This window comes from Falco peregrinus, chromosome 14 (assembly GCF_023634155.1).
Source record: "Falco peregrinus isolate bFalPer1 chromosome 14, bFalPer1.pri, whole genome shotgun sequence".
Taxonomy (NCBI): Eukaryota; Metazoa; Chordata; class Aves; order Falconiformes; family Falconidae; genus Falco; species Falco peregrinus.
Genome location: NC_073734.1, coordinates 14,290,373 through 14,311,166, shown reverse-complemented (window position 1 = coordinate 14,311,166; position 20,794 = coordinate 14,290,373). Strand labels below are relative to the sequence as shown.

General features: G+C 37.7%; 1 protein-coding gene and 1 non-coding gene across 2 annotated transcripts; both read left to right on the top strand.

Moving 5' to 3' along the window:
* Nucleotides 1-1,113: 1,113 nt before the first annotated feature.
* Nucleotides 1,114-20,696, top strand: WDR88 (WD repeat domain 88; the record flags this gene model as incomplete). The annotated part of the gene is given in 11 exon segments (XM_055819004.1): nt 1,114-1,324; nt 3,549-3,639; nt 5,483-5,545; nt 6,015-6,043; nt 6,046-6,150; nt 7,083-7,222; nt 9,780-9,963; nt 11,342-11,421; nt 14,465-14,552; nt 15,986-16,087; nt 19,760-20,696. Coding segments are annotated over 9 exon segments (936 nt in total), but the record flags the coding sequence as incomplete, so codon positions are not given.
* On the top strand, nt 16,398-16,471 carry TRNAT-AGU (transfer RNA threonine (anticodon AGU)). Its single transcript has one exon. It is a non-coding gene; the product is annotated as a tRNA-Thr (tRNA).
* Nucleotides 20,697-20,794: the final 98 nt, after the last annotated feature.

The following is a 20,794-nucleotide window of genomic DNA, read 5'->3' as shown; positions in this document are numbered from 1 at the left end:
AATGTGCTATAAAGATTAGTACTGTAATTATAATCTGCCTTACAATGAAAAATGTTGCTACTGTTCTTTTTGTTCCATGCAGTATATTTAAGAACCAACTGTCATCTTGTAGAATTATTTTAATATACACTATTGAAATAATACAGAACTGCTTTTTTATGATCGGGCTGTTAAATAGGCCCACAGAACTTCACTTTCCAGGTGCACAGGGAAACCAGAAGAATATTTCTGCTTAAAACTACGATCAAAAGCCTTAACTGAAATTCAGTTGTAGGTGGCAGTTCTGTGGGGCCCGATTTAATGTGTTTTTCAGTATCCAGAGCTTTGCGACAGCTCTTGATGACAGCAAAGCGATATACTGTGTCGACGCACAGATTTGTGTGGTTTTAAAATGTAAAAGTCAACAGGAGAACTCGAGTGATGTGAGGAGAAATGCGCAGCGGGACCTGGCTGCCTCCCTCACAGGCGAGCGCCAAACTGGGCGGCCGCTGCTGGCGGGTCGCCCCCGTTAAAGCCGCCGAAGGGGTTTTGGCGGGAGCGGCCGCAGGGACCCCTTGGCGCCACCGCTGACTCCGGCAGAGGGTGGCTGGGGCGACTGTGAGGTGACGGCACAGGGCTGTGTGCCCGCGGGTAGTCGGGGGCTTCTGGAAGCTGAGGGTGGAAAAGGCCTCTGTCATTTCGCTAGTGTGTATGGTAGCAGGGGGTTTAATGTTAACTTAGTTTAGATGAAGCCTGCTGGGCAGTCATGAGCCAACTCGCAAATGGCTGAAGAAAAGCCTTTTTCAAAATATCTTTGGCAAAATTTGTAGCGGTCTTGGCTGAGATGTGTGGCCTGAGAGCTTATTGTGCTGCACTTTGGTGGGCCAAAATCAAAGAAACAAGTGTTTGAAAGACTTGAGGGAGACTTCGTGAGATTTGAAGATAGCTATTACTTTTTATGAGAGGAAGAATAATTGGGGAAACAAACCAAACCGAATTTCCTTCCCCTCCAGAAAAATAAAAATAAAATCTGCATCAGTCAGCCTTCCTTTCTTAACCAGATGTGGTAAATCCGCTCCAAGGTAGTACCAAGGAAAGGATGTGACCTTTCCTTAGACAAGTGGAACTTGAAATATTCTCCTCCTGTTCTTGTTTTCATACTCCCCCTCGTGGACCAAGCTGTCAAAAATAATTTCAAGGAAAAACATTCCTAAACTTTCCTCTGTTCCTTTACAGATCCAATTTAAAATTCTGAGGGGACACAGTGATGCTGTGAGCTCCTGCCACTTTTGCTTTGAAGACACAAAAATGCTTTCATGCTCTTACAATAGAACAGTGAAGCTCTGGGTATGTTATGAATGCAACAACAAATGAAAAAAACCCCCAACATCTTAAAGCTGAAATCAAACAACGAATGTTATACAGGCATGAAGACTGGCTGAGTCATCAATGAGCCTTCTGAAGATATTTTACTGAAGTTTAAAAATAGCAGCTGTAAATGTTTTTGCGCTCACAGATAAATAGTAAAACTATCTCATACTTCGAACATTCTTTGACATTAAAGAGTGATTCTTGTAAGAATATGTAGCATACAATGAATTAGAGCTGTAGTTTATTAATATTTTTAAATTGTGAGTTGATACACAAAGCTTACTCTTTTTCTTCTGAAAGTTCCTTTTTCTGACTTCTTTATGTGGCGGTGTGGGACCACACAGTTATCAGCATGGCCATGGTGTTTTAATACTTGTCGCTTGCTTTTTCCTTTTATTTAAATCTTGATTTGAACCCTTTATTTTCTTGTTCATCCAAGTTTTGTATAGTTAGTTGGGGTTTCCCTAAAATTCCAGCCACCCGAGGCAGGGCAACAGTGAGATCTGAACTGGGGAAGTGTACAGGTTCTGGGTGGTCACATCTAAATCTAGTCTAAAAGTCTTGGAGACATAAAAGTTAGGCGAACCCTTGAATTTTATGCAAACAAATGACAATGCAGCTGTGCTAAATAGATTGCAGGCATTGCAATTTGGCATATATTAAACAGGCATGGCTTGATTCAAGAATTGGTAATGAGTTATAGTAATGCCTTAATATGATAGGAATACAGATGAAATAATTTTATGAAGGATCTAAAGTGTTGACTTCTTACCAATGCAGTACTAGGTTTCTACTTTTTTTCAGACTTTTTTTCATACATCCTGAAAAAGCCCAAGAAGCCCAAAAGTGTAAAAACCAGACAGTTTTCAGGTTAGCACCACTAAGTTATCCAAGAGCTGTCGATGGCTAGATCCAAGAAATCAGGAAGTCTAGAATGAAAGAAGTCCTGTCTCTTAACAATCAGTTCCAACGTGAATTAACATGTGGAGATCTTAAGCAAATAATTGTAGATAGGAGAAATAAACATTATACACATATGACAAAAAGATAGTCCTTTCCTGAAATCGCTTAAAACTCTCTGTGTAAAAGCCTAAGTAGATAGAAGATGATGGAGAAACACAATGGCCTTAAGTTGTACCAGGGGAGGTTTAGATTGGGTATTAGGGAAAAAATTATTCACCAAAACAGTTGTCAAGCATTGGAACAGGTGCCCAGGGAAGTGCTCGGGTCACTTTCCTTGGAGGTCTTTAGAAGACATGTAGACAGTTTGAGACGTGGTTTAGTGGTGGACGTCACAGTGCTAGGTGAACAGTTGGACTCGATCTTAAAGGTCTTTTCCAACCTAAAAGATTCTATGGTTCTGTGATAAATTAACCAGCAATGTAGTATGGGTCATCATTTCAGCACTTCAGTAATCTGTTGGTTGCTGTTTATGAATCACAAAACAGGCGCTTAAGTGGGATTTTGCAGTATGGGAGAGATTTCCTGTTATTTATAGGTGACTCCTTCAAAACATGAAGGGCAACAAAGGGGAACTCAAATTTTGAGAATGTAACAACTGGGTGACAAAGGCTGGCATCAAAGGTAGGGCAGAAGTGAAACAATGTCTAGGGATAAATCACAAGGCTTTATATTTGAAGACAAGAGGCTTGTATTTGTGACTGATTCGTCAATCAATGAAGGAACGTGAATAGAGGGAATAATATAACAGACAGTAAAGGGAAATCTGTGGAAGAACATTGCACATGGATACAAGTAGGCATTTTTGAAGAAAATTATATTGTAGTAATTGATGGAGGGATGGCAGGCCTTGAGAGTGTGAGTTTTAACTATGTGAATGAGAATCCAGGATTTAGGTATGGACATGGACGTAAGAGTCTAAGGAGAACTCCTTCCAAGAAATTTCTGGTGAAAACTACTGTGATGGGAAGGACATAAATAGAAGTCTGGGTGTGGTAGATGAAGAACTCTCTTTCAGTCAGTCTTGAAATGAAAAGAAGGAATAGAGAGTCTGAGATTTTAAGAATAACTGAAGACTAGTGATTTCACAGTTTCTGTTTTCCCTTATTGAGTGATGCTTTGTATTTTTTTACAATTTAGCAAGGCATGTCCTAATGTTTTCCCTTATTTTGTGATGCTTTGTATTTTTTTACAATTTAGCAAAACACTTCCTAATCAAACTCATTTGGATTTATGCAGGGATGTTGAGAAAGGTTTTCCTGTTCAAGTTTTTGAAGACGAACACACTGCCCCAATTTCTGAGTGCATCTTGACTCCTGATGACAGAAGGTGACCATTTTCTATCTTATTAAAAAAAAAAAAATGTTTTTTGCGATGTCAAGGTTCAATTTCAGCGCATGTAGAAACACTTAGTACAAAACTTGGAACAAATAAGTTACTTTTTCAATCCTTCCTATGGTTTCCTAACTTGTATTACATTAAAGTCAAACTTTTTGCTTAGTTTTGTAAGTGATAAGTCATTCTGTTATAATTTTGTCTTACATCTTCCTTCCTCCATACACTCCTCCTACTTTCTCTCCTTTGTTGTACTTTCGTTTATGCTGTCCATGCTCTGCTTGCACACTGTTTACTGTTGGACTCCCACATGAACTACCATAAATCTCACCTTGTTCTCACCTACAATTTGTACAGGAGCTCTTAAATCTTTTCTGTTTTGCATATGAAGTCTGCTGAATAAAGCATGAACCTCTTTATTGTCTTAAATGCATGTTGGAATAGTCTGATAGATTATGGCCTCTTTCAGGGCAAAGGACGCATCTAATTCTGTTTCTGAGTTACACAGGGCTGGAAGTCTATCTTTGACATGTGTTCTGAAAGGGGTATATAAATTTATATCACTCTATAAAAGAACAACATTGAATTACCCAAGGTTCAGGGGTTCACCTGTCAGTGAGATTTATACCTTCATAAAATTTCTCTTCTGTCTGTATTGTTTATTAATATTATATAGACTTACCATTAAGCCTGTCTTGTCAATTAAAGAAGAAACGCATCTTAATCTAGTGTCAATCTGTGGACATAATAATTAAAGCAACTGCAGCATATATTGATATATATGGTTAAGCAGGTCAAGCAGTGCCTCCAGGGGTACTATTTCTGGCATATTTTATCATTATGTCATAGTTTAAATCAGTTTTTATCAGATTGTAGAGCTGACTGATTAATTTTTTGATCACTGAATAGTACATATGCTACACTGCCTATTGCAATTGTGTATATTTTTGAAACTGCTAAACAGCAAGTAAAATACACTATTGTGTACAGCCCTAGAAATCACTTTCCAATCAAAAAACACTACCAGTTCATAAATGTCATGTGGTCTTTTGCATTATGTATTTCTTTTTAGGAGCAGAGATTGTGTTGGTTGCAGGAAGTATACACATATGGAGAAAATAAAATAGATTTTAATAATATAATTGTATTTTTAGTTGTTAGAATGTTAATTCATTGAGTTTATTGGGCAAAATGTATAAAAGCAACAGTTTTGGAACATTATAAAAGTAAAAAGCCACAATGGTACTAAAAACATGTGTCACATTGGTGCCTTTGAATATAAACATTACTTTAGATATTTGGGAATATTTTAATGAAACTGTATGAGGGAAAAATTTTGGACTTCCTGTTTAATGGAAACCTGCCAGTTTTGGTAAACTTCATTGAATAGCTTTGTTGTCTAATGTGGCTTTATGTTTGTGCAGAGCAGCATCTGTGGTAGAGGGTTACCCAGCAACATAACCACTGAAAATCAAAAAAACATTACTGACAATAACACTTCATATTCATTAAAGAAAAGACATCATAATGGCTTTAAAATTATTCTGATGTTAGAAATAATTAAATAACTTTTAATGGATGAAATAAAATTGAGTTGGCTGCTTGCACTGAAAATTACATACATGACATTTTTGTTATTAGTTTCTATCTGAAATATAAATAATCCTTTTTTCAACTAAGCTATGCAATAATTTTTGCTGTAGTCTTTGAAAAATCTATTTTAAATTAGTGGGTGTGAAGATGTTGAATCATTGTCAGAATTAAATGTTGTCATTTATTTTTAAAATACCTTTTAAATGAAAACATTGATTGCTGTTTTCATTAACGTTACTTTTAGAGTGGTAACATCATCATATGATAACACTGTTAAGGCTTGGGCTGTGGAAACAGGAAAAATACTTTTATGTATCCTTTTGAATGCATATTGCAGAAGATACAACTGTAAAATTTGGATTTATTGCTTTGTTACTTATAAGTAAGAAAACACGTTCTTTGTTAACACAATACAGTATAGTTAGGGTAGGTGAGCTTGACTTTTAGTCCTAGTTTTGGTACGGGTAATTGCTTCATCTTGGGTAAGTCTCCTGATGAATGTCTGTGTTATTTCAGATACAAATGGGTATGATAATAATAACCTGTCTCAGAAGATACATTTAAGAATGATTAACAATTTAGGATTTGAACAGTGCAGCTTTGTCTAATTTTAAGTTTATTGCTAATGCAAAAAAAAAAGAAAAGAAAAATTGGATATAAAGACATCTATCAGCTTTTACCAAGACAAAGTAGCATCAAAAGCCTTCTTTCTGAATCTGCTGTAAAACTCTCTTTAACCCTCAAGCATGTTTCTAAAACCTTTTATTTTCTCTTCGGTGGACGGTAGAACATGAAGGCATTGTAACTTTAGTATTTCTTATAATGGCAGATATGTGGTATCTAATTTAGACAAAGAAAATACCATATATGTTTTTGATGCAGTAAGAGCAACATTACCGGCACATACCCAAAGTAAGATTTACAACTTTTACATCTTGTTTATGCAGCTCTTGATTTTTTTTTTATTTCTTACCAAAAATTGAGAAAATTAATTAATTCAGTTCAGTTCAAATATCCTCACTTGAGAAAGGCAAAATAAACTTACCTGTGAGACATTAAACCAGTGTTTTCCAGAATAAGCTTATAGAAAGGAGATAATGGGCCAAAATTAGACTAACAGTGATTCTTTTTTGAACAATAATTTCCCTTTGAAGGTAATTTCACTAGTGAGACCTCAGTCCCTTGAGGCTTCCATTCAGGACTGCAGGTCAGGGAGTTTGCCATTCTTGCAGAATCAGCTTAAAAATATATGAGCAGTCCTACAAATGTTAAATTAGCATATGGTTATCATGCTCCTGTGAATCAGAACCTGATGGTAAAATCATTTGGATTTAAAAATAAAAAGTGCACCAAATGGATCTAATACTTTTATTAGAACTGCCTCTGTTAGGTGAAGCCATCAGGACATACTTTGCTTACATTATTTTAATGGAGCTATTTGTGTTCTTAAAGTATAATTACCTGCTTAAGTGCTCCCTAAGAGTCTGAGCAGTTAACTGTCATTGGCTTTATGGGGCCACGCTTCTGGACTTACTTTCAGGAATGGAGTGGAGAAATATCTTGCTACAGGGCAGCATGTGAATTTGTGTTAACTGTATATGTTGAATGCCTGGCTACAAATTCAAATTTCTTACTATCTGCAGTAACTATGAGGCCTCTTTTTCACTGAGAGGTAGGTGAGGAGGTGTCGTAGCCAGTGAAACAGCAATTTTGAAATTACAGTGTTTTGCAAATAGACTGATGCATAGATGCTATGGCTAGTTCTGGCTTTCAGACCTGTGTTCTGAGACCCAGATGTAATTATTCAAAATAACTAATATTCTCACTTGATGTTTTTTGTATAGGTCATCACAAAAGTACAATCACAAGATGTTGTTTTGACCCAGATAACCAAAAAGTGACTTCAGTATCATATGACAAGGCCATAAAGCTATGGGATATGGTGACACGATCCACTTCAATTACAATTAATGAGTAAGAAACAGTACTGTAGTTAATTATCTGTGGCATTATTTGCATCTTTCACAATTATCAGTGAGATTTATGCTAAGATTTGTACTAGAGAATACCAACAAGGTATTGAACTAAATAATGTTATATATAAGCAAATTACATATACAGAAAGTGTGAATAAAACGGTCCACTCAAGTTTCCTGCTGTAAATAACTGAAAAAATTGTATTTTGATGATTGTAAGCATTTCTAGTGCTGTTTTTTTAGAGCTTCTACGTTCTTGGGTATATGTAGAGGCAGAAGATAGCATATGCAATATGGTACTGCAGTATAAACTTCTTGTTCTCGTTTCTGCTAATTAGGAAAAATGTATAATTGCTGATGAATGAGGAGATAAAATATTACTTAGAATAGTGAAGTCTTTAAAAACATTATGGAGTGAAGCAAAAATAATACAGAGAAAAGGAGAAAATATATCTAGATGTTGGGAATTGATAATTAATCCTGAGTTCTTACAGAATATTTTGTGATAATTAGGTTTGGCACTGCAACCAGATCACCTTAGCCCTTCATAAAATTCATGGGCCTCAGAGCAGCCACAGGATGATCTACTCTGCTCTTAATGAGCTCCAGTAAAGACCTCACAGATGTCCAATCTCTTCCGTTGTCTCACTGTGTTAATCATTACAAAGATTTTCCTCAGGTGGACTATTCTGGCTGCAGCTTAAGCTCTCATGTTTCTGTTTAGATCCACTTCAGACATGGAGATCAGATATGTATCTACAAAAATGCAGACTTGTTTTTGTCTACATTTATATATATATCCAAGAACTTCTATTACATCATTACATCTGCTGAGTCATCTTTTCAGTAAACCATTGTTATTCATTTAACATTTAATTATTGTTTCCTATTTTACTGATCATTCTTGCTGTTGATCTCAGATCTTTCCAATCAGCCCACATTTTTCTTGAATTATATGGCTCTATAATGTAAAGAGTATTCCCTCCACCAGGAAAAAACCAGAAATTAATTATTACTACATGCTTCTTTGTGGTTGTGCCTCTGTTCATACATCCTGGGATGAGATTTACTCTTATTTGATAGTGAAGAGGAGTCAGAATTTGTTGCTTCCTTTTTTTTGCAGAACTGTGATGTAGTCCATTGTTCCCACTCCGTATCTGTGGATTCTGCAGTGGATTATTTGTGTTTGTACAGAATGTCAGACTTGACAAAATTGACCTGATCAGGTAGCATGCATATTAGATAGTTGATAAAACACTGTATGACCCTTACAAACTACAGTGACAACAGCATTGTTTCCTGTAGAGGCTGTTATAACCCTTTTATTTTCTTGATAATTTCTTCAATTTGTGAAGACAGTTTTGAATTTTAACCTTCTCCCTTGTATAACTGCAGACCCTCTTTGGCTTCATTTTGTCTCTGTACTCTTTATATTATTACCTACATTATTAATGGAAGTATGAAATGGGACTGGATTCAGGACAGATGCCGTGGACCCCAGCTCAGTATGTACTTTTATTTTCACAGTGAACCAATTATGGCCACTCTCTGAGTACAGATACCGTTTTCCCAGCTCATTTCTCCTTATATGCTTTTGGAGAAGGTCATGCCCAGTGCCAGAAGCCTTGCTCAGTATGATCTCCTGAGTCTTCACACGCTAAAGTCTTGTATCTCTCGCTGAAGTCAGTAATACAGTAAAAACATTAGGTCAATTTAGGATATTGTTACCATTTTAAGAGGGAAGTTTGCAACAATAGAGATGTCAAATCAACCGTTAAAAATATCAATGGCTTTAAATAAACTCAACCATTTTAGCTTTGAATTCTTAAAACAATAATCAGAGAGAGAGTCTGCCTTTAAACACTGTAATAAAATTGTCTTTGAGGGATTAGGAATTACTTTGGATGGGAAATTCAATCTGGAACATTGTAATGCTTTTTTTAAATTGCAGTGACTACAGCGTTGTTTCCTGTAAGAGATGCTCATAATCCTTTCCACACTGTAGATTGCAGGAAGCCCTAGAGTCCTCACCCAGTTCTGAAACGTTCAGATTTCTTTTCTGATGAGTATCACTGCTTCCAAGATCAGACTTTAATCTAGAGTTGTTTAATATTTTCCCCCTGAATGTTTGAGTTGAAATTTACATGTGGAGATGGATGCACGCTATTTATTTAATGAAAAACGGGTGGCTTTTTTTGGTAATTTACTTGTAGTAAAATGTGGTTGTGTTGTAGCCACTGAACAATTTCTTGTTAAGCTGCGAACAACAACAACAACAACAACAACAACAACAACAACAACGAAAGCTGGTCACTTGTCACTTAACAGCAAGGTTTCAGTCCTGCAAAATGACCTAATCCAGTACGAGATTTAAAACTGTGCTGGCTGTGAGGTTGTAAGCAGCTCCAGAGACTTCACTGAACTATTCTTATAGTTAAAATTCAGAATATGCTTATGATGCTTTCCTGGATGAAGAGAGGATGCTCAATGTTGCAGGAGGCTCTTTGAGAGGTTTGTAATGGCTACAAAAGGTCACTCTTCCTGTGTTTTTCATCTGTGTTTCAGGGGACAAGCAATGCTATCTCAGATTGCTGCTGTACCGCTGATGGTCATTACTTGTGCACAGCATCCTGGGACAAAAGCTTAAAAATACGGGATATAAAGACAGGAGAATTTTAGTGTCATGAACCCGTTTCCTTGAACCAAAGACATGAGGGTTCTGTTAGTTCCTGCCATTTCAGCCAGGGTGGTGAGTTATCTTAATACTAGTGCATGATGTATCTCGATACCTACATACAGGACATTTCAGATCAGCCATGAGTGACAACTCAAATCATGTAGGTAATTAATTAATCATTTCCAAGATAGAATGTTTAATTATGAGAAAATGATGTCCATGTAAAGAAGTTGATTGAGGCTAATGGTCTGTGTTCTGTATTAACCAGGCAACTGGAAACTTGCTTAGTTGGTATACCCATCAAGAGGTATAATAAAAAGATCATAATGGAGTAAAAGCACAGTACTATGTTAGAAGATTAACTTAGCACTTGTGGATATTACCCTAACATTAGTTAATTGAAAAAACCCCCATGTTCAGTAATACTGTACTGATCTGTAATAATTAGGAAAACGTGGATATCTTTGTTAGTACCCCCAAAATAATGTTACTTCACAGCCCAAACAACGTATACTAGCAATGTACTGAAAAACTTCATGGATGTTCTCAGCTACGCTGATCGAGCACATAAACTACCATGTTTAAAGCAGGTGGTATTTACGAGTTAGACCAAGACAGTTTGGCACCTGGCACTTGATGTCTCCTTGAGGCTTGGATGAATAGGAGGAAGAAACAGACTCTCCAGTTTACCTGTATCTGAGTGGAGGTAGTGGGGAGCTGTTTCTTACTGCCTTAGTTCCATTACTTTCACTAGATCACAGACAACTCCCAGTCCCTACACAACATGAAATCTGTTAACTGCTGACTGCTACTGTGCAGAAACAGCTTCTCTTCTCTTCACTGGGGTGGACTAATTATGAGTTTCTGTACATTGTGATCTTATCGGCTGTTTTCTTTTGAAACTTCACATCCGAATGCTCCAGTAAAGGTGACTCCTGCACTGCTGACAGCAGGTTAATCTGCGGTCATAGCCAGTGCCTTCTGAGGCAGGCAACTCACATAAATAAATAGCAACTCTGTGGGGAAAAATATACCTGTGGGTTGAAGACAAGAAAATGCAGATAGGCCTGTGAATATTGGAATCTGAAAACATGCTTTCCACACTAAACTCTACTTTTTTTGTTTTATTCACAGTTGACATAACAATTCTGAAAGTATTCTCTGTATTTTAATTTTTAAACAAGGTATCTCCTTAACTTTTAAGTCAACAAAATTTTCATATGTTTTTTTCCACTTCCTTGTGTGATTGCTAAATTTAGGATTAATATTTACAAAATTAAGAACATTACCAAGTAGCTGAAAGGAACCTCTATTGTCTTGTTAAGGCATGACTAATATCTCATTATTTAATTTTTTTTATAAAGTCTGACTCGCTGTTAGAATGAGCCTCTTTTATTTGTCTGTGTGACAAAGCAAAGCTAAAATACAACATTTGGATTTTACATTTCAGCATCACTTGTGTCTGGTGGATATGACAACACTATAGCTATATGGGATACAGATGCAGCCTATAAAAGGTTAAGCTTAAAGGTACTGAGATCTTTTTTGGTCACTAGTTTGATAAGACGGTATAAAATGTATTGCTGGTTTAAAAGCGTTGTAGATTTAATTATCTGTCAAATATCCTTGCCAATCGTTTTTAGAGACAGGCAGGAATATATCCTGGATTTGTGTGATTTAATTTCCTAGAACAGTATATTCTTATGCAATTAGCTACAAAGATATTACCTTTGTCAAATCAGTTGTTAATAAGCTATTACATTTCTCGTTTTATGAACAAGCTTATTTAAGGATTGTATTGCATGGAGTGGTACCTGTGTTCTAGGAGAGAGTTTCTTCCAACATGTAACAAGAGCTTGGGTAGCACACATATTAATTTTGAAATGCCACACTCTGTATGTTTACACGCTTACTTATGTCCACAAAAAACTGTGCTAAAAGGGAAGCATTAGAAAAAAAGTAAATATTGGTGTTGAGGTTCTCAGGCTTAGCTCAGTTCCTAGGTTACATAGTTTACATTACTGCTTATAGTGACAGGGATGTGGTTGAAAACGTTAAGGTACTTTTTACGATGAAAAATTGTATAAACAAAGTAGCTAGTCAGTATTTAGCTATCCCTGCTTGGAGCTAGGCCTCCTCATTTCTTCCATATCCATGGTAATACTACCCAAAATTGGAGGCAGTAATTAATACCTGCAGGGAAAAAAAAAAAAAAAAAAAAAAGCAGCGCAACTCTCATTAGGTACTGCAGCTACTGCAAATTTCCCAATTCACAGCAATCACTGTAACTAACTCAGTTTCCCATAAAAAAGAAGGCATCTGTTTAAATGATTGTATCTTTGTAACTATGGAGAATTCCAGTTTAGGATCTGTGCTTTGGTGTAATTATATTCTGGAATCATAACTAAATTCAAAAATATTTTTTAAAGATTCTTCTATAAACCCCATGTTTTATGTAGGCATGTTTGACTGCTTCTCTGTGCTGGAAAAATGTATGTTCATCTTTTTATTGTATTTCTCAGGTGTGGCATTTGTCTATCAAAATGACCATGCTTTCCTAAACTCTTACTGTTTATATGTGTATTACATAAAGATGTACAAACATTTATACTTAAATGTGTTAACATCCCATTAATTTATATGTATGTATCTGTAATACCATTCATGGTATTTACTCCCTAGCTGGAATAAGTAATTTGTTTTAGATTTTAACCTGTTTCGATTCTTATGCCAGCTCAGTGCTGTTAACCTCAAATTAGCTGTGCTGCAGTTGTCAGGATAAGGATATCCGATACAGCTGCTTGACTTGGCCTGCTTTCAGAACTGGTTTCCTTCCCTTAAAATGGAGGCAAGTTGCTGTCTGTTCCCACAGCTCTTCCCTCTGTTATCACGTGATAAATAGCCTCAAGATTTTTTAGGTAATGAATTTTAGAAGTTGACTCTCTTTTTACATTTCTTTTTAGAACTGTTCAAAAAATAGAAAAGACCTATGCTTAAATGGAGCTTAAAGCCATGGTAACTGTGTAGTTGTCATTCTTCCGAGTGCTACAGCTGGTGGTCTGCTTACCAGAGGTGGTAACAGCCACTGTTTACAGGTATATGTATGAAACTATGAACTTCATAGCAACTTTTTTTCTTGACGGGACATGAAGCAGTCTAGATAAGAATTTTCTCACTGAATTTCAAAATGCATTTATGGTACAAATAGTTAGTTTTATTATAATGAAGGGTTTTTTCCTTGTCTTACAGTCAAATTTTGCTTTACTGTAGGGTCATTGGGACTGGGTAACACATGTTGCGATTAGCGAAAACAAGGAAAGGATTCTTTCAGCCTCAAAAGTAATTGCTAATTCCTGATGGGCTTTCAGGAGCTAACTTATAAATAGATGTGAAGATTTCATCCCTTGTTTTCAACTTGTTTTTTGGTATAAAATTTAACAATAGTCAGGTTGCTCATAGAAGTGCTAAGTTGTAATCAGTAAGTACAGAGAATCTTAAAAATAAGTTAAGTGTGTTTATCTTTTGTTATTTTAAAATGTGTGGGCAGTTTAAGATACCTAAAAATTTTTTTCTAAAAACGTGATGTTTATATGTGAGAGGGCTCAGTGCTCATATTGAGAGGGCTCATCTGCTGAGGTGAGATTTCATCCTTATGGTAATGATGTAAACCACTTGTTTGGTAATATGCAAATACGTCAAAATAATCGCATCTTTTTCTCAGGATTCTACTTTGAGGTTATTGAATATTGAAAAGATGGATCATATGCCTTCAGTGGTAGAAACTGGAAAAGCAAGAGGCTCAAAAATTGCATCACCTTCTGTTTCTCCTGATCTTTAAATTAATGGGATGTTAACACGTTTAAGTATAAATGTTTGTACGTCTTTATGTAATACGCATATAAAGCTAAGACTTTCCACTAACCTTGCTCTGCCCTAGTATTCTGTATGAGGAATAATAAAATACCTTGTACTAATCCATGAAATAGCTGTGATGTATCAGGTAAAGAATAAAATCCCCAGGAGTAGAAATCTTATTTATGCTGCATGGTAGATAGAGGATAAAATGAATTACTTGTCCTTTGGAAATTTTAAACAATTTTAAAGGAATACATTAGTCCCACATTCAATCTTACTAAAGGAAATAGCTATATGTAAATTATCAATAGGTTTCCTTCCATTAGATAAACCATTCTTCTTTACTATGGCAAACAAAGAATCCTTGCTCTCAGTGCACATCAGAAGAGATTTGTGAGTAAAACCATGAATAAGGCCATGAACTTGTTGCCATACCTCTTAAAATTTTTTTGTGAAGGAGCTTTCAGGCATTGCAAGTAAGTTGTGGTTTCATTCTGACATGATGTAGCACAAATTAATTCTGTGTAATAAAGGCTCCCTCCAACAAGGAGTGTGGTATTTTCCCTACCCTTTCTTAGGAGCAACCCTGAGATGATTATTATGTGAGATGAGTATATGCGAGAATGTCACTTAATAAAAGATTAAGTGTCTGAAAACGTTTGGAAGCCCTATTCCTAAAAACAGTGTTTTCAACCTTTTTAACATTTCTTTCTAAAAGGGACTTAAAGTGGGGCGAAATAGTCACAGCTGAGCATGTGACACCCTGGAATGCAGTTAAGCTGTGGAATACAAAGAGATCCAAGTAGGTAAGTTTGGGTTTTTTTCCTTGTTTAAATTATGTGAATTGTGTAGCAACAATTACACTTGAATCCAAAGTTAAATGGAAAATATTTTTAGGGAATAGTATGTTTTCTACAGATTTATGGCTTTGAATAAGTATTAGGTGATAAACTGTATTATTTTCCAGCATTCTTTCCCCTTCTTTACTCCTTAATTAAATATTATTGTTTTGTTACAGAGGCTAGAAGAAAATGCTGCATCTATGCTCCTCTTTTTTTTTTTTTCTTCTTTTTAAGTAGATCACATAAAATAGGTGTGTTTTATAGCTGGATTAATTTGGCTTTAATGTTGTTAGTAATACTGAACTAATTTATGTTAGAAAACATTAGTCCTAGAATAATTAATGTTATATTAGAATTGAAAGTGTTCTTTCTTTCTTTACTGTTTGTAGCTGGAAAAATCAAAGCTCCAATTTTTTCCACTGAAACAGGAAAAAAAGCAGTTGCTGTATAGAGGCTTGGTTCATTTTGTGTTAGTGATGTGAGGATGTTGGAAATTTTCTTTTGAATGAATCTTCTTTTTATTTCCCAAATTGAGAAAACCAAGAAAAAATGAATTCTTACATTCTGGTTTTAATAAAGCCAGTAAGTTTTATTACTTACTGCTGTTTTCTGTCCATTGCCATCACCTGTTTTATGCTTGGGTGCCAGATGAATCAGCTTGTCTTCAGCCCTGAACTGATCTCACCTGCAGCAGTAGGCTCATATTTGTATGCAGCATAGGTTTTACAGAGAATGTGATAATTACAGACAATTCATAAGCTGGAGATTTATCTGCATATTTTCTGGCTCTTATACTGCCATGGTTTGACTAATTCACTCTGTCCCTGTTCTCACCTGATGAGAAATTTGTATGACTGTTTCAGACCAAGTCAGTGTGGCTTCCCTTCTGTGGGAGTTATTTGAATAACATCTATAATTTGGCTGTAAATACGCCTTGGTTGCCTGTTAAATTGCCAAAGCGATCTTTGTGCTTTGCAGATTCTGATCACAGTCCAAGCCTGTAATCAGGTCTGTTCATGGAGCTGAGCCTTTCCTGATAACCTTAGCTGGTGGGCCAGGCTCCGTGTTTGCTCATGGCTCAATCCTGCCTGGTGGCAGCTCCGTCCCTCTCTTGGCAGGGTCCACCCTTGTCTGCTGCCCTGTGCAAGTGATGGGCTGAAGGGCCGGGGCCCTGAGGGAAGGCGTTGTATCGGTGGCAGCATCAGTTCTGTGTGAAGGATTCGAATTAGCTCTATAGAAAACCACCCAGATAACTTTTTGTAGTTTGTAGCTTTTTGTAGCTTGTGCAAACGTGCACCTTTTTCAGGCACTCCAGTGTTATGTGTGTGCGTAGATCATAAAGTGCATAAGCGGTGTGTGCAAATGCATACTGGGGTTTGATTTTTGCATCATTACAGATGATTGCAGCATGTAATTGAGGCCCAGTCCTCCCTTGGTATCTTCCACTGTGAGCCTTGGGCCATCGAGACACAGCGGGATGGTGGGACGGGAGCCTAGCCGTAAGTAAATAGCGTTTTGTGGAAATGCTGACACTTAGGTGTTTTCTTTCGGTCTTTACACGTGTTGTGCCAAAACAGACGCTAAGGTGCCGAGCAACGGCCCGCCCCGCCTGTCCCCCGCTGCAGGCCGAAGCGCCGCTGGCCCCCAGCCGAGCCGGAGCTGGCGGGGGCTGAGTTCCCAGCCCGGCCCTGCCGCCCGCTGGGAGCCGCTCCGCCCGTAGCGCGGCCGGGCCGCTGGCTGCTGCGGTACCGGGGCGCGGCCGAGCCAGGCCGATGTATTGGGGCTGCGCAGAAACTCAGCCTATCGCCGGGCGCCGTGGCTTAGTTGGTTAAAGCGCCTGTCTAGTAAACAGGAGATCCTGGGTTCGAATCCCAGCGGTGCCTGCGCGGGGCGGCCCGTCTGTTTTGCCGGCGGGGAATCGCAGGGCCCGGCGAGCTGCGCTACGCCCACGTGTCTTCTCTTGTCTCCACAGCTTCAACCGCCTTTCAGGGAGGTAAACGGAACTATTATTTCCTTCTCTCTCTCTTTTTTTTTTTTTTTTTTTTTTCTTCCCTCTTGTAGTTTGAGTGCGTGTTGACTCGGTGTCCGCTGCTGAGGCGTTCGTCACCCATCAGTACCAGACCTACCTTTCACTTCTTCTTACTCACTTGTGTTAACTCAAACCTGGCTTTTCCAAGTGAAAATGGTAATAAAAGCCCTGTGCTGTTCTCCGTGCAGTGACACGGCAGAAGGTTTTCCTAGACATCTTCAAAAACCAAAGGCCAAATCCTGCCCCATTAGGCTTGTGAATTAAGCCCAGTGAATGTATTCCAGATTTGTGTTACTGCAAGCAGAGGTAGAATCTGTCCTTAGATCCAAAGACAAGACTGAAAAGCCATTAATACAAGTCCCACCCTAGCAGCTGTATCCTCAGGTGGTTTTTTGCAGGTTTTTTACTCCCAGCAGTGATGGGAGTAATGGGATTCACAGGCACATTTTGAGGTCAGGTTATCACAACTCTGATATGCAGCTACATCCCAGCTGTTGGTGGCCCCAAAGTGCAACGCATAAGTCTTAATATCCAGGATGAGCATCTTTGGTTACAACATTTGCCTGCAGGAACCTTTCTTTGAGTAGTATTTACTGTAAAAATGCAACTTAGATAGTATTTGATATGTGATAAATAGAAGTAAACCATAACTGCAAGTTGCAATGGTTTTAAAAAATGTGGAGTATTTTGGATTTAACCTCTCATAGATTAGCATTGTCTAAAAGAAATCAGAAAGACCTAGAGTTTAAGACAATTGGAAAGTGCAAATTAAGGAAGACTTGGGGAAAAGAAGCTGCAGTGAATGTCAGCCAGGTCCCCTGCTGCTCCTTTTGGTGGCAGTTTGGACCCTGCGGGAAACAAGAATTTTGAAAATGAAAATCTTGTGCAAATGTTTCTGTTCCCCTTATGATTGTAGCTGATACAAAGTCACGTACGTACATTCTAGCACTAAGTTGGAGCGACAGATGAGGTGTCAAGTCCATGAACTTGTGAGATTTTAGTATCAAGAAAACCCAGCAGTTTGGTGTCAAATAAATCCTGCAGTCATGAGCAGTGACACCAAACTCCACTCTGCAGGAAAGGGTTGGCTTGGGCACCTGGCACTGTGCTGGGTGCTGTGTAAGGGAGAGGCACGTCTGTGCGTGGACCCAGCAGCCTCTCCTCTGGATTCGGCTGTTGGGATAGTGCCTGTCAGACACCTCTTTCTTCCTGTTAGGGCTCCACTTCCTCCACTTGCAGCTTTTTGCTGCATTAGGAGGATAGTGCCTGAAATGAAGAACAAATTAAAACAAATATTTGGGTAGTTTTTGCACATGCTGTTTGTAGCCAAATGGACTTGTTCTCAGCTCTTGCACAGTAGACAGAGATCACTTAGGGGGTCTGTATTCTGGGTATTTGTGCTGTTACTCTGCTAGTTTCCATCTAGTTTCCTAGTTCCTGTTCTATAGCTTGCAGATGAGAACTGCCAACATTAATGAGTATCTAGGCATCCATCAAAATCGTTAACACTCTTCTCATGCAGCAGCAGAAACAGCATGATGAGCCAGCCAGGATGGCACCAGTGGGCTGGTCACTGTGTACCTCAACATGGGCACCATAAAAAAGGCCTCAAAACGTTTGAGAAAGAAGGACAAAATAGGAATCCAAATCAGTTCATGAACACAGATCTGATTTGTTTGGATTCTGTAAGAGTGACTGTATTTTTGTGTATTAGTCACAAACACGGACCCCCAGCTTCTGTAACAGATTTCTAGGATGATCTGTGTATTTACGTGGGAAGTAATATTTTAAGCCAATATTTAAGCAAATTGAGTGAACTGTGGCTTTTTTTATTTTGCATAGATTTAATGATATATAAATACATCATATAGGTTGCTTGTTTTGGCTCATACATGGATGTTTTAAATACATATTCAGGAAATCCCTTCATCCGAGCACTGAAATTTCACTGAATGCCCAGAGGGTATGGGTAAAAGGCCTGCCGTGCTGGAGAATTTGCTTATATTTCTTATTTAAGTAACAACATTAATAAGAAATGCAACAAAGTGAAATTCACTTAGATATGCCTGTTCTGCTGACAGTAGCAACATCTCAGTGTTCGGTTATTTCCAAGATTTGCCACCAGCCTTTTCCTTGCAGTAGTAGTCAGCTGGACTGTTCAGTCAGTCCAGTTAACTTAAGTAAAACTATTTCCATAAAAAAGTTTTTTCAGGATTAAGGCCTTTAGCTGTTCTTCTGTTACAGGTAATGTTTAGTTCATAAATTGAGAGCTAGAGAGAGAAGCCTGAGGAACATGCTCATCAATGGGATTGTGTGAAGTGTTTTAATGCACATGATAAACCCACTCCCTCTGTTAAAATGTTATAACACTAGTCATGCCAAAAAGATTCTGTATTATTTATCATGTGAGATTCTACAAAGATAGTTTAAAACAACTAAACAAATCACTAACACTTAAGCTGAACATGCAGGTTGAGTGTGTATGGTTTCTTTGGTTTTGTTTTTTCTTTTAAGTGTGGGAATAGGCCAGATGAAGGCTGCTTAAATCTAAAGTAAGATTGTAGTTATGTATTTGTCAATAGTGTTAAAAATGGATTAAAGCTTATATGTGGTTTGCCAGGTAGCAGGTAGTAACAGCTGTCTTTGCATAAATATTTGCATTTTATTTTTCATGTGAGCTGAATAAGCTTCCTTCTCCCACTCCTCGCCCAAATGTTACATCATCACATCAACAACCGGGGAAGTAAAGCATTTGTACTCTGTATATGATCACGTCATCCACTGCTCTAAGATACAGCAAGTGGTGTTTACAGACCCCCTGGCCCATATGCTGCTGGTATTTGCAATTTTGAGTTTGGAAATACACATATAATAGTGTGATCTGTTCAGTTCCCAAAAAGTGACAGAGCGCCTGGTCAGATGGGCCTTGCGCATCGAGAGACCTGTTCTTTGTTCCTCAGCTGCTGTTTGGCTCTGGACACGCTGCTCTCAACTTCTGATCTCTTTTGCCATCTGTAAAATTACAATAATACTTACTGATGTCACAGGGTTGCTGGGAGAGTTCATTAATGTTGTATGAAGCACTCTGAGCTTTTGGATAAAATCAATGTTATTAAAGCCATGTTTTTATTTTTCTTCTCAGCAGGTTCAGTCTTCCTGCAGTTAGGTCACGCTGGTGCTAAGGCTCTTCGATAGCGCTGGCAACGTTCGCGGATTCGCAGATGCATCTGGACTGTTTCTGGGAAAAGGGGCCTGACTGCCTTTGTCTTGCTGATGGGGTAGAAAATCAACTTTCAAATAAAACTTTTTATGGGTTTAAGTAAAGTTATTCCTTCAAAATTTAGTACATAGGAGTACTTTTAGTCTTCTTGTTGAAGGTGCTTATTAGCTATTTACATTATTTTCTGCTTACCTACAGAAATATAAGTAATACCTGTTTTTACAGGCTACTATTTTTCTGTCGAGATACTTTTCCTATTTTAATCTCTCAAAATATTGCAACATCTTACATGAGGGTGTGTGATTATTGTATCAATATATAGTTGAAATTGCCTGAGAAGAGGTAAATGTCATTGGTAGCTTGTGATAAGTATTTAGAAAATACTTTAAAATCTTTCTAATTGTAAAAAATGCTGTGTTTTGATGCCAAGCCTAAACCAAATGGCCACAGTCTGTAAGAAAGAGGGATGCATACTATATTTCTTATGACATATTCCCATAATGACTGCTTCCTTCAAATGGAATAAAGTAACACCTGGTAAAGACAGGGAATCCTTGCAAGTTAAGTATGATAAACGATAACCTTTTGTAAAAGTGTATTATAGGAACTCACATATGACCCTGACAGATTCATGCAATAAATACAAATCCCTAGAACTGTTAATTGTGCTCTGATCCTTTTATTCACAGAGCATACAGTGTTCAACATTTTTAGAGCTGTAATGAATCTCTGAAATCATATTAAGGTGGTATCAAAGCATAATTTAATTGCCAGTAGCAAGTATACTGTTTAATTATTTGAGCTGGGAGAGTGAATTCACCTGCCTTTGAAAATTTGGGATGAAGTAAAACAGTATAAGTCCTCGAGGAGTAACTGTTTGGGTCCTCTCTCTGGATATTACACGTAATTTAATCATAATTTTCTCTAATGGTTCTAAAAAATGCACCGTGTTTCCTT